Genomic DNA, 13066 nt, shown 5'->3' with positions numbered 1-13066 from the left:
CTGGTAAGACAAAAAGGCTTTATTTTTTTATAATTACAAATCAGTTTCATGGTCACATAGATTATACTCTTCCGTGTTGAGCAAAACAAGTCAGGGAAGGTTGTAGCCGTGAGCTTTCATTTTGCATCCTGTAATTCCACAGTGCAGATTGTCTGCGTCATGTACTTGCAACACAGCTTTTGAGGCTCTGCATGAGCCACACGTGAATGCGTTGAGCATCAAATACTTCTGACCTTTAAACTGGTTTTCTTTTGACATTTAAGAGCAGAGGAAGGAGTAAAGCTTTATCATCTAATTGTTAAAGTTTTTCATCTGCTTGTAATTGTTTTCTGTCCTTTCCTGGTTTTATGCGTGGCTCTAAACAGTATATTGTATTGTACAAACGAGAGCCACACAAGTTGAGTGGGTACCAGCAGAAACAAAGGCTTTGGTTCTCTCTGCTTCTCTTGTTTGTTTCAATATCGCTGCAGCAGGAGTCTGAACTTACTTTAACTGTCTGTTACGCTTCGTTCGATAGTTGGTAGGAGAAATCCTACAGGATTTCTTAAATCCTTAAGCAGCATTTCTCTGGGAAACAGCCACCTCGGTTAAGTAGGGATGGAGGATTTTGTTTTTATAATGTATCCCGTTAGCAGGTCAAAGATGGTGATTTTCTTCTTTTGTTTAAAAATTAGAACCAGAGGAGTAGGGTTTGAAAAGTAGATTTATTTAAATAATTACCTAGTATATTTAGTGGAAGTTCATTATTTCAGATTAAACTGGATCCTAGCTTTACATAATTATTTTTCCTTAATTCTCATATTTAAGGTTTCACTTTACCTGTTTATTTGCTTTATTGAGATCCAGAAGAATTATATTTTCATTTAAATTGATTACATATAGATAGATAGTTGATTGTGATATATTTAATTGATTTTCCAGTTTGTCCTATTTAAAGCCATTCTGTGTGTCTGCTAACAGTTATGTAAATGTTCCACATTAAAGCAGGTTAGATGTTATCATAACTTACTGACCTGCTAGGCCAGTCTCTATCATTTTAAATGTAACCCTAATCCTTAAAAAAAAATTGTTTTATTATCTTCACATGGCTGTCATTGTAAAGTGTTTAATGCATTAGGCACTATAGTAACCAGTAGAAGTGGCTCCACGTGTTGGCTTTTGCAGGGCCTTACTTACAGAAGTAAGTCATTGGGTACAGCTCTCGTGACTTGGAACGTGTTGAGGAGCCACGTGCAAGTTTGAGATTTCAAGATTGGAACTAACGTAGAATGCTAGCTTGAGTAGCAAAATATTAAAAAGTTATTCTGTGATGGCCTCGATGATAACAGTTTATAAGTATATAAAGCATTGCATTCCCCTCTTTTTACACACAGTTTGTGAAGACCGCAGAGACCTGCAATTCAGTCCTGTAAGTGTGTAAGGAGATAGTGGTCCTCATGGAGGAAGAACAAGACCTACCAGAGCAACCGGTGAGTTTTTCCTTCAAGTTCAGTTTGGTTGTATAAAGCAGATCTAAGAGATTTTGAATATTACTCAGTTACACATACAGAATCCAAGTGAGAAATGGGAGTGAAGAACAGAGTCTTTAGTACTTTTCTTCTAAGAAAGCAATGTTTTATGTTCTCTTGCTTGGCTATATGCAGTCTCCGCTGGCCTCAGCCTCCCAGATCGGGATCACAGCTGTGCACTACCTTGCCTGACAAGTTGATGTTTTTCAACTCAAACTTGGCTGCCTTGATGCTAAGGAATCTCTTTAAAGGGCGCACTCAGCGTTGCCAGATGAGTGTTGCCCTCTCTGTATGTCTTGAGAGTAGCATGGTCAGGATTGCTTTGCCGTTCTGCTAACCCTCTCAGACAAGGTAACTGTAAAAGCTAGGGAGACATCAGCAGCTGATAAGGAGACCTTTCGAAATTATTAAATGTGATTCCCTATCCTTGGTGAGTTACGAATAATCAGGGGAGTAATAGTGTTGAAATCATCCTGAACAGCATATATAGGAAGTGCACTGTTAGCAAACAGTTGAACTATAGATACTAAATGTACCAAGGAGAATGGCATCACTGAGTGTTTAGTAAGACAAAAGTCTATTTATAAAATCAAAGACTTATGTAAATGTTAACATACTATTGAAATGGGACTCACTAGTTACTCCCTTCCTAAGTAAAGTAACAAGAACTGTGAGACTAACCTGCTAACGGCTCATCTCTTCTATCTGCTTCCGTTCCTTCACGCTCTGTTCAGTTTCTATAGCATTATGCAGAGCCTCCATGTTAGAGGAAGGTAAGACACTGAAGCAGCACTTTAAGCCTGGAACGTCTGCTGTGTGGTTATTGTTACAGAAACTCACTCACTTCCTTATTTGCTTGTGCTCCTGGTGTAAATGTGTCAGGGCGACCATGTGAACACATGGACATGTCAGTGCTGTTGGAAAAGGCACACTGCACCCGACAGATCACGGGGAGGGTACCAGTGTCAGTAAGGAGAGAAAGCAGCTAAGGAACACCATGACCTTAGGCTTCCTTAGATTTTCTACATAAAGATCACACAGACAGAAATGGTCTGACTCATTAAAATATTTATTTATTTATTCATTATTAGATATTTTCTTTATATACATTTCAATTTCTATTCTGAAAGTTCCCTATACCTTCCCTCTGCCCTACTCCCCTACCCACCCACTCCTGCTTCTTGGCCCTGGCATTCCCCTGTACTGGGGCATATAAAGTTTGCAATACCAAGGGGCCTCTCTCCCCAGTGATGGCCGACTAGGCCATCTTCTGCTACATATGCAGCTAGAGACACGAGCTCTAACTGGCTGTTTTGTGATTGAGAACAGGGACAACAGGAATGTAAGAGTTTGGGTGGCCCCCTGAGCTGGTGCAGACCAGGAGTCCCACACTTGGTATAGTGATTTGTTTTTTGCTAACTTGACAGAAGCTAGGGTTGTCTCAATTGAGAAGATGGCTCCCATCTTAATGCCTGTAACAGCACCCACCACAGTTGTTGCTTCAGTTCTTGCTCTGGCTTCCCTCAGTGAGGGGCTATCACCTGGAAGTGTAAGATGAAATAAATCCTTTGCTGCCCAAGTGGCTTTTGATCACAGTGTTTATCACATTAATGGAAACCCTAGTGGAGATGTTTGGGAAGTGGAGGCAGGAGCATGCTGCAAAATGCGTTCTAAGTCAGCACTGGCTACATGAGACCCTGTCTCAATATCTAAGCAGGTGCTTCATCTCCGAGCTCGCCTTTGGGTATTTCCTAGGTTCAGTTACTCTTTGTTTTCTCTATTCAAGCAGAGTCTTACACCAGCAGAGAGAAAGAAAGGGTCCTCCCCCTGCACATAGGATTGCCGTATTTTGTAAGGTTGCTTATGACAACATTACAAAGCTATATTGTAATTTGATGGTTTCCTCTCCTTATTAGCTAAGTGCAGCCTGGTATTATTATTTGCTAGATGTGACTGTTTTTCCAAAAAATGAAAAAGGATCTACTTAGCCAGCTGTGGGGGCACGTGCTTTTAATCACAGCCCTCAGGAGACGAGACAGGCAGATCTCTATGAGTAAAATGAGTTCTAGGCCAGCCTGGTCTACAAAGCAAGTTCCAGGATAGCCAGGGCTGTGACAAAGAGAAACTATGTCCTGAAACCAACAAAAGGTGGAGGCTGTCTACCTTTTTATTTCCTGTTTTGGCAGGTTACAGTATGAATAAAGAATACTGGCTTTATGCCCCCCACGTGTTTGAGGGATGACAAATGCTTTAAATTGCTGAGTTCATTCTCCTTCGTTTGTTACCGGATTTCTCAGATGTGTATATGTGTGTACATGGTTTTGTGTCTCAAGCAATTTGGTTTAAAAACTCATCCCTATCTAATTCCTGAAGTTAGCACACAGTTGAAACATTATCATAATGAAATGGACAATATAGGGAAATATAACCAAACCCAGCACAGTCAGCTGTGGTCTTCAGTTTACTCTGAAACTTACTTAGGACATCCGCTCCCATCTGCCTTGGTCCAGCAGCCTCTTTATGTTTTTACACTTAATGTTTCCTTCCCATCCATTTTCTATCTTTGTTTTATCAGAATGGTGCCTAAAGTTCAGAGTAGACTGTGTTATCTCGCAAGTGCTCAAAGGCTCCCTGCTATCCTCAAGGTAGACTTGAGCTCCCTAATCTGATTCCTAAGGATGGATCTTGGTGATTAGGCTGCCTGCTGTCATGATCTCTTCCTTCAGACAGGCTAATTGTAGGTGCAGTGGGTTTTCAGTACATTGAATTTCGTGTTCTTTACTATCAGTGAACCCTTTTTGCCCGTTTTCATATATATATATTTTTTTTTTCTTAACATAGCAGCTTTTCTCCACTCTGACAGAGCTCTTCCTCTTTACCTCACTAAATTACTCAGCTTATCAGGTTTCACCTTAGGCTAGTTATTTTCATTTTCTTTTCTTTTTTCTTTCTTTCTTTTTTTTTTTGGCTTGTTTGTTTTTAGACAGGCTCTTTATAGCCTTGGCTGTCCTTGCAACTTGCTTTGTAGAGCAAGCTGACATCGAACTCTCAGAGTTCTACCTGTCCTGTTCCCCACAGCACTAAGACTAAACGAATATGTTATCATACTCTGGTTCTCAATTGAGTTAAAACCATAGGATATTATTTAAAGGTGTAAACCTGGTGGTTTAACAATAGCTGAGACTTTTTCTCTTCTAAAATTATGGCAGGTAGTAAACTGTCATTGAATTTTTTTTTTTCCTAATTCAGTTTCTGTTTAAAGCATTGTTTTCCTTCCTTGGGCTACATCTCCTTCTCCCACTTTTATAATGGGGTTAGATTCTTTATTAGAGCCCGCATGCCATCCTGGGGTTCTTCAACCTCTTGTTTGGCTTATTGCAAGTTACTACTATTACCAAAGTTCCACATTTATGTGTAATGACATTTGAGGTCAGAACAAAATGAAGCACTAACATCTTAGTTAATATATAGTCAGCCTTCTCTACCAAGTGTCAGTCAGTATGTGTCAGTGTCTGACCAACTGAAGGTGAGTATAATGGGCAGAGGCTCTTTCTAGTATGCACATTCTTCAGACATTCCCAGTATAGCAACTATTCACATAGTACTTACATTGTGTTACATATTATAAGTGGTTGAAAGATGGCTGAAGTACATGAGAACTATGTGAGGTAACATAAAGGACCGGAGGCTATAGAATTTCCTATAGTGAGAGTCCCTCAAGCCCGCTGCTTGAGATGCTGAGACACAGCTGGGTTTGAGAGTCGGATCACTGCACTGATTTCTGTGTGTGCTGATGTTTACAGGTGAAAAAAGCCAAGATGCAGGAACCACGAGAACAGACTTTAAGGTATTTGTAAAACTGGGCTTATTTTTAACCATCGGCTTTAATTTTTACCTCGTGCTGATTGCTGTGGGGTGTGCTTTGTGCTGACGGCTTCTTAGTTCTCACTGTCACCTTTCATTTGGAAATTACTTGGTTTCAGATTAAAACTTCTCTTTAGTTGGATTTATTAAACCCAAACCAGAGACAACAACAACAACAAACAACTGCTCCTCCAATACAGCTTTTCCTCTAAGGTGTATACAAATCTTTTGTTGTTATGCCTTCAGGCATTTGTAGAGAAACTCAAATGAAAAAACGATATATTCTTCAGTCAAATATACAGTATACAAACCTGGAAGAAGAGACTGAAATAAGGCAAATATAGAATTTGGCATTAACTATCAGTTGAATGTGATGCCCTAGATGTTTGTCCACTCCTGTAGAAAGGAGGCCTCTTTTTAGCACCACACGTTTTGTCTCCTATGCCATCATCTACTACTGTAGACAGACTTGGGAATGTTAGCTTTCTCTGCCCTTTTCCAGTGTTATGCTTGCCAGCAAGAGTATGTTCTTGCATCAACACAACTGTCCACCTATTCTATACATATTCCCAATCTACTTGCCAATACACCACAGCTTTTCTTAAAACCCAGATTGTTCATCTGCCCCTGTCACTAACACCGCACTAGAACTGCACTGGCGCAGGCTCGCTCCATGGGTGCTTTCATCTTGGGTAGACACCCTTCATGGCGGGTCTGATTTCCGGTGTCTAAGAATCATCCTAAATCTTTCCTCCTTTCATCTTTACTCTGGTCTCCTCCCTTTCTCTTTAATTCCCATTTTTTTTAAATTCACTCAGCAGGGGAACTAACTTGCTACCTAATTCAAAGACAAATTAAGAGATATTAAAAAGAAGCATCTTGCCAGGTGGTGGTGGTGCACGCCTTTAATCCCAGCACTTGGGAGGCAGAGGCAGGTGGATTTCTGTGAGTTCGAGGCCAACCTGGTCTACAGAGTGAGTTCTAGGACAGCCAGGGCTACACAGAGAAACCCTCTCTTGAGAAACCAAAAAAATTAAATAAATAAAATTTAAAAATAAATAAATAAAAGCATCCCGCTTCTCATCAGCTCTGCTGTAGATACTTTCTCTTTCCTTCTGAGAAGTCATTTCTCCTGCTCTGCTAAACAAAGCACCTACTAACTTTGTCTTTTCCTGAAGTCCTCTCTCTCTCTTTTTTCCCCCCGCTTTAATAAGTATTAAATCTATTAGTAAGTAACCCTAACATACAATGTACCATTTACCCCTCTTCCTTCAACAGAGTCTCACTGTGACCCTTAGCGTCCTAAGGACTGAGATTTGTTTATTTATTATTATTTTTTAAAGATTCATTTATTTTATGTATATGAATACACTGTAGCTGTCTTCAGACACAGCAGAAGAGGGCATCAGATCCCATTACAGATGGTTGTGAGCCACCATGTGGTTTCTAGGAATTGAACTCAGGACCTTTGGAAGAGCAGTCAGTGCGCTTACCGGCTGAGCCATCTCTCCAGCCCAGTACTGAGATTTAAAAAGTTGAGCCACCATGCCCTTAAACCTTCTCCTCCATCCACCATCCTATGATTGAATCCAGCCTTGTGTGTCCTGGGAGGAGCTTCATCACTGAGCTACATCCCACAGCCCTTACAGCATTTTTAAGAATATGATTGAGAAGCAGCTTGTACATGAACTTGTGTGACTGTCAAACCCATCCATCTCTAACGTCTTGCTTTCCGACACTGAAATTTTATATCTGCTAAACAAAACTTCCCTGTACATCCCTTACCCCCACCGCCCCAACCTGTTTCTGCTTTCTGATTTTGTGACATTAGTCTGTGGGCTTGACTATTCTAAAAACTTCATGTAAAGGGCTATAAGATTATGTACATAGTCAAAAAGACATACATACATAAAGTCTCGCATGGCTCAGAATTTCCTCCTTTTTTTTTTTTTTTTTTTTTTTTTGGAGTCAGGGTTTCTCTGTCTGCTCAGGCTGTCCTGGAACTCACTCTGTAGACCAGGCTGGCCTTGAACTCAGTGATCCACCTGCCTCTGCCTCCTAAGTACTGGAATTAAAGGCCTGTGCCACCACAGGAAGGAATTTCCTTCCTTTTAAGGATGAATAATACGTTTATGTTTTTCTTTCATCAATCAATCATTGATAATAGACAGGAACTCTATTGAATGAGAAAGTATTTGAACTGTGCAGTTTATAAAGTCTGACCTTTTCTGGTCATTTTTATTTTTAAGCAATTTTTTTGTTAAGCAAATTTTACATTTATATATGTTCTGAAGGTAATAATATTTTCAGACAGTATATAATTTCTCTAGGGACAATTTTAAATATTAACAAAGTGCTAGAGTGAATTTACTGTCTTGGTGGTGTGTTTCTAGTCTGTGCGTCCTGTGTTGCATATGAAGAGGACTTCGCTATAACAAAATTCTAGAATCAAACTGGAATCAAATACCCTTTGGAGATGGTATGCTCAGTGTATATGAGGTCATACTACTTCTGAGATTCAGGATCTGAAAATATTCTTTAGCAGTGGATATGAGTTTGAAACTCAGGCTTATCCCAAATATACAGGAAAGATAAACTATCATTGCAGTCAGAAATTTGGGTCCAATTTCAATTTCTTCCTTGTGTGAATTCTATTTAAGCAGGTTTGAGATGAGATTCAGAAGTCCTTAACTTTTATCTAAAATTCAGGCCACTATAATAATGTCGCCATTTCGGTGTGTTCAGTATGACTAACCCATGTCGTTTATCTCTTTCTTTCCCCTTTGATCTCCATTTCCTAACTTGGGTAGTAGTTTGGTGTTCAAAAGTGAAATCATTTGAACAGAGGTAAAATTGAACTTTGAAATTTTAACATTAAAAATGAAATTTCCAGGCTGGAGAGATGGCTAAGCCGTTAAAGGCACTTGCTGCTCTTGCAGAGGAGCAGGATTTTGCTCAGCACCCGCATGCTGACTCGCAAGTGTTTGTAATTCCAGTTCTAGGGGATCTAATGCTTTCTTCTGGGTCCATGGGTACCAGGCACACACGTGGTCCACATACATGTATGCTGGCAAAACTCATATACATTAAAAAATGACAGTTAAAAAAAAATAAATGTAGCAGGCATAGTGATACATGCCTCTACTCCCAGCATTTAGGAAATAGAAGCAGATGGATCTATGATCTTGAGTCCAGGCTGGTCTTATTGAGCTTCAAGCCAGCCAGAGATCCTGTCTCAAAAAACAGCTGGGCAGTGGTGGCACACATCTTTAATCCCAGCACTTAGGAGACTTGGGAGGCAGAGGCAGGTGGATTTCTGAGTTCCAGGCCAGCCTGGTCTACAGAGTGAGTTCCAGGACAGCCAGGGCTACACAGAGAAACCCTGTTTCGAAAAAAACCAAAACCAACCAACCAAACAAACAAGTAAATGTAACTGAAAAATTAATTTAACATTTAAAATATATCAGAAGAAAATTCTTTTTTAAATAGTGCCTTGATATTAGAGGTTGGCTTCAAAGGTCATATGAGAGCTTTAAATGCTGCTACTTTTACCTCAGTTAGGCATTTTTATCCTCAGATATAGAGCCTCTGGCACAGGAGTCTTTTCCTCCCTGGGGAGAAAGAATAAAACAAGTTTTTATCAGGCAATGTAAATGTGGGAAGGGTGCATGGCTGAAAACAGAAATAGAACAGCTGTGATTACTGTGTTCTTGTGTCTGGACTTGCCTACTTTTTATGTCCTTACCCTTCTAACCCAGTGAGGTGGGTTCTGTTTGTATCTTCACTGACAGACTGAGGCTGGAGAGGTTAGTGACGTGTTCAAGTCATCCAGCTAGTTATTGGAATGTGAATTCTGACTTGGCATTCCAGCTCTAATGCTTGCACTCGGTGACAAAGTTAACTAGTTTTTTCACGATGGGGTCTCATTCTGTTTTTGAAGACTGGATTTAAACTAATTTTATAAACCATATTGACCTTAAACTTATGATAGATAAATCCTCCTGCCTCAGCATCCCAAGTACTAGAATTAGGAGTGAGTCACTCCATGCACTTAGAATCTATACTCTAACCAGTATGCTCTTTTGGTTGGAAGTGATGGAGTACTGGGACTTAAAGGGAAAGAAAAGGAGGAAGACATTCTAAAGGACTCAACCTGGAGTCATCTCTATTGCAGAACTTTAGGGCATGGGCATGCTTGCAGCATTGTAGTTTCTCAGGGACTCTATGGCCTCTGCTGGCCTCAGACTCATTTATTAGAAGATGGCCTTGAACTCCCGATCCTTCTGCCTTAAATCTCCCCAGTGCTGGGATTATGGGTGTACACCGCACACCCAACTGAACTCTCTTAATAGGAGAAATACACCAAACTGAACAGTTTTAAGGGTTCAGAACTCCTCTGCGACAAATATATTTAATCATTAAAAACTTCAAATTAAGATTTGTAGCTGATGATGAACCACTGTCTCTGATAAGACATCTCCCTACTTTGTTATACTTTTAACCAAAGTAACAAATACATAGAAAAGTATGGAAATAAGGTACTGTATCTTTGAGAATAACCAACCGAATGGATTTCAAATGTTCTTACCACAAAGAATAAGTATATGAGCTAGTGGGTGTGTTAACTAGCTTGGTTCACTGTTTCATAGTATAAACATGTCAACACCTTACCTTATGGTCCATCCATATACAATGTATATAATATTTTTAAAGTGATAGCACTGTTAGATATTCGGGGTTGTTTTATTGAGTGATCTTAGAGAAAAAAATTGACTAGTCTGTGACTTAGCTGAGCCTTCCCAGTGATACAAAATTTTCAGGGAATCTAGGGCTATGAAAAAGACAGTCGAAGACTGAAGGTAGTGCCCTGGCCTTCTTTCAACTTAGTTCGTAAAACTAAGACTAGAAAGATCTAGATTTACTTTTGACTGGGCTAGCCGAGGAGGAGATGGGTTTGACTTTATGATGGGTTTGAGCATTGCAGCAGCTCAGGTCTCGTGTGCTTGTTTTATTCTCCTAGTCAAGTAAACAACCCAGATGCCAGTGATGAGAAGCCTGAGACCTCCAGCCTTGCGTCAAATCTCAGCATGTCAGAGGAAAGTAAGTACCATGCTTTATGCACCGTGGATGCAGTATTTCCATAACCACACGATGTTATTCCTGTATAATTGGGTCTCACTGAGGTGGATGTGGTATTTCCATAACCACACGATGTTATTCTTGAATAATTGGGTCTCACTGAGGGTCTGGGTTGTCCAGACTGTCTAGAAGGCTCCTCTCCCCTGTTCACAGTGTACTGCGATAAGCATCTTTGACCAGCTGAGGGCAAGCCTCATGGATAGCCTCATCAAGGAGTCGTACTTGGTGACTTCAGTTCTGTTTGCAGGTTGAACTTCTAAAAGTAGTAGCATTTTATTAGAAATCAAAAAAGCTATGGGCTAATGCCTGACTGTTCTTCAAGAGCATTAAAACAAAAACTGAAAACCAAGGAATCTTACCTATCAGTCTTTAATGTCTTTTATATTTTTTCATCCTAAACCCCAATCCTAATTTAACTCAACTCTCTCTCCTCTATAAATGTGTACAGATAACTAAGCATCATTGGGTAGAATTATATACTTCATTGAGCAGTTACAGCTAGTCATAACCACAGGGCTTCCTTTTTTCGTTTCTCTAGTGACTGTTTATGTTTTAACTTACAGCTCTGCTTCTTTGAAAACCTCAGGACGCATTCACCTGTCCTCATGCTTAACTTTTGTCTTCTCAGATAAAAGCTTCACACAAGCTGCTCTGATGACACTGTCCCACCTCTAGGCTTCCCCGTGTTGGTACCCATACTGTCTTCTGTCCTCCTTGTTAGAACTGGAGGGGTTCTTGCTCTTACCAACTGGAAGTCCTGTGTTTGTGTTCTGTGTCCTCTCTGGCCTTCCCCAAGATTTGCTATGATGCTTATCTCCCCTCCACTCCTGCAGATCACACTCTTCTTAATTCTCCTCAGACACGTGCTCTGGTAGCTACCATCTTTCATATACAGGTCTCTGTGTCTCGTGCTCCGTCAGAACCACTGAAAAGAATTGCTCTTGCTGGTTTCCCTCTGTTTGCTCCTCAGCAGGTTGACTTACCTTCCTTTGTCTCTCTCTTCCTGTGAAACTGCTTAGCAAGGTCCTCAATTGCTGTCATATTGCCAATTCTAGTAGACGTTTCTCTCTCCTCATAGTCTGTGTCTCAGCATGTTTCCTCTCACTTACCTTCTCTGATGACCTTTCCTCTAGCTATACTTGAATGTTAGAAGGCCTCAGGCTTGGGTTCTAAGCTAACATCATCTTCAGAGATGCTTCCATCCATTACATTCCTCTAAATGTCATACATTGCTAACAAATGCCTAATTAATTTATTAGGGATTAGAAGCAGGGTTTCTCTATGTAGCCCTGGCTGCTCTGAAACTTGTTAGGTAGGCCAGGCTGGCCTTGAACTCACAGAGATCCACCTACCTCTGCTTCGTGAGTGTTTTTAATTAAAGGCGTGGAGCTTCATGCCCAAATACCACATTTTTATTTCCTGTGTGATTTCTCTGATTTCATTTGTGTATCCAACTGCCTACTTGAAATCGTTAGTGTCTGAAAGCAAAGTCATATATAATATGTAAGAAGCTCTTTTTTTTTTCCTTTTACCTAATCAGATCTTCTCCCAAACATGCTCATCCTAGGACGTTCGTTGCCTCACTGTCTAAAAGAGAAACTGGAAAGCCATCCTGCACTTCCCTGTCTTCCTTATTCCATCCATCTGAGCTGATGAGATGGTGTGCGGTTATACCTCTGCTCTTTGCCTCATCCCCACCATCGCTACTGTGTCCAAAGCAGTGCACTACTTTAAACCCTCTACTGTATAATATCGGGCTGTGCCCTGACGTTGTGCCCATCACTGTTTCCAGGTACTGCCAAGCTCCAGGCTTAGTCTGACATGGGAGGAGGGGTAGATAAGGGTTTGAGTACCTGTCAATGGAGTGGAAATCATCTCACAGAATTTAAAGTACCCTAGTCTATGTCCCAGGATGGATAAAATATTCGTATCTAATTGAGATAACCTTCATTTCTGTCATTCTGAATACAGATAAAACTGATCTTCAAGCTTTTAATAATCTTTTAAAGGCCTCAAACAATGGCATTGGACCAGATCTTTTATAATAAACTCATAGGTATTTGTCTTTCTCCCGGTTATGAAATGGCCCCTTATCTTCTCCTGACGTTTCCTTCCTGTACAAGTCACTCTTTCAGGGAACGTAGCTTACATATAAGCCAGATGTTCCTCTTCAGTCCATCTTGGCAACTGAAGAGCTCCTTTTGTGATGCTAAAGTCAGAACAGGGCAGGAGCCTGGCCAAGCATTTATGGTGCAGCTCTGTGTATAATGAACCGCAGTGGAGCCTAACTTTCTACACCTATCAGTCTTGAGCCACATATTTGTAGATTTATAGCCTTTATCCCAGTTGTGATCTTGATGGTCAAGCTTTCATTGCAGCTTTTTCCAGATAAAGTCATGGAGGGCAAGAGGACACCAGGTGGACACTTCACTGCAAGTCTTGGAGCATCTGCTTGGCCAGACTTAAAGCCTTTAGTATAGAGCAGAAAGTGATAATACAAAAATCTGTTCCCGTCTGTGCTGCTGTTGGTTCTACGTAGCAATAGTATGAGATTG

General features: G+C 40.5%; 1 protein-coding gene across 3 annotated transcripts in view; it reads left to right on the top strand.

The window, feature by feature from the left end:
- Eya3 (EYA transcriptional coactivator and phosphatase 3) overlaps window positions 1-13066 on the top strand; it is a 76864-nt gene that overhangs the window by 17332 nt on the left and 46466 nt on the right. For all 3 annotated transcript variants that reach the window (XM_085838880.1, XM_029476027.2, XM_085838879.1), the window contains exons 2-4: window positions 1374-1469; window positions 5312-5355; window positions 10393-10472. In XM_085838880.1, coding sequence (XP_085695006.1) covers window positions 1437-1469; window positions 5312-5355; window positions 10393-10472 — 157 coding nt within the window. In that variant the 5' untranslated portion in view covers window positions 1374-1436. The remainder of the gene's footprint in view (window positions 1-1373; window positions 1470-5311; window positions 5356-10392; window positions 10473-13066) is intronic.

Source organism: Mus caroli, unplaced genomic scaffold, assembly GCF_978045245.1.
Source record: "Mus caroli unplaced genomic scaffold, Mus_caroli_1 scaffold_6, whole genome shotgun sequence".
Lineage (NCBI taxonomy): Eukaryota > Metazoa > Chordata > Mammalia > Rodentia > Muridae > Mus > Mus caroli.
This window is presented reverse-complemented; position numbering and strand designations above follow the sequence as displayed.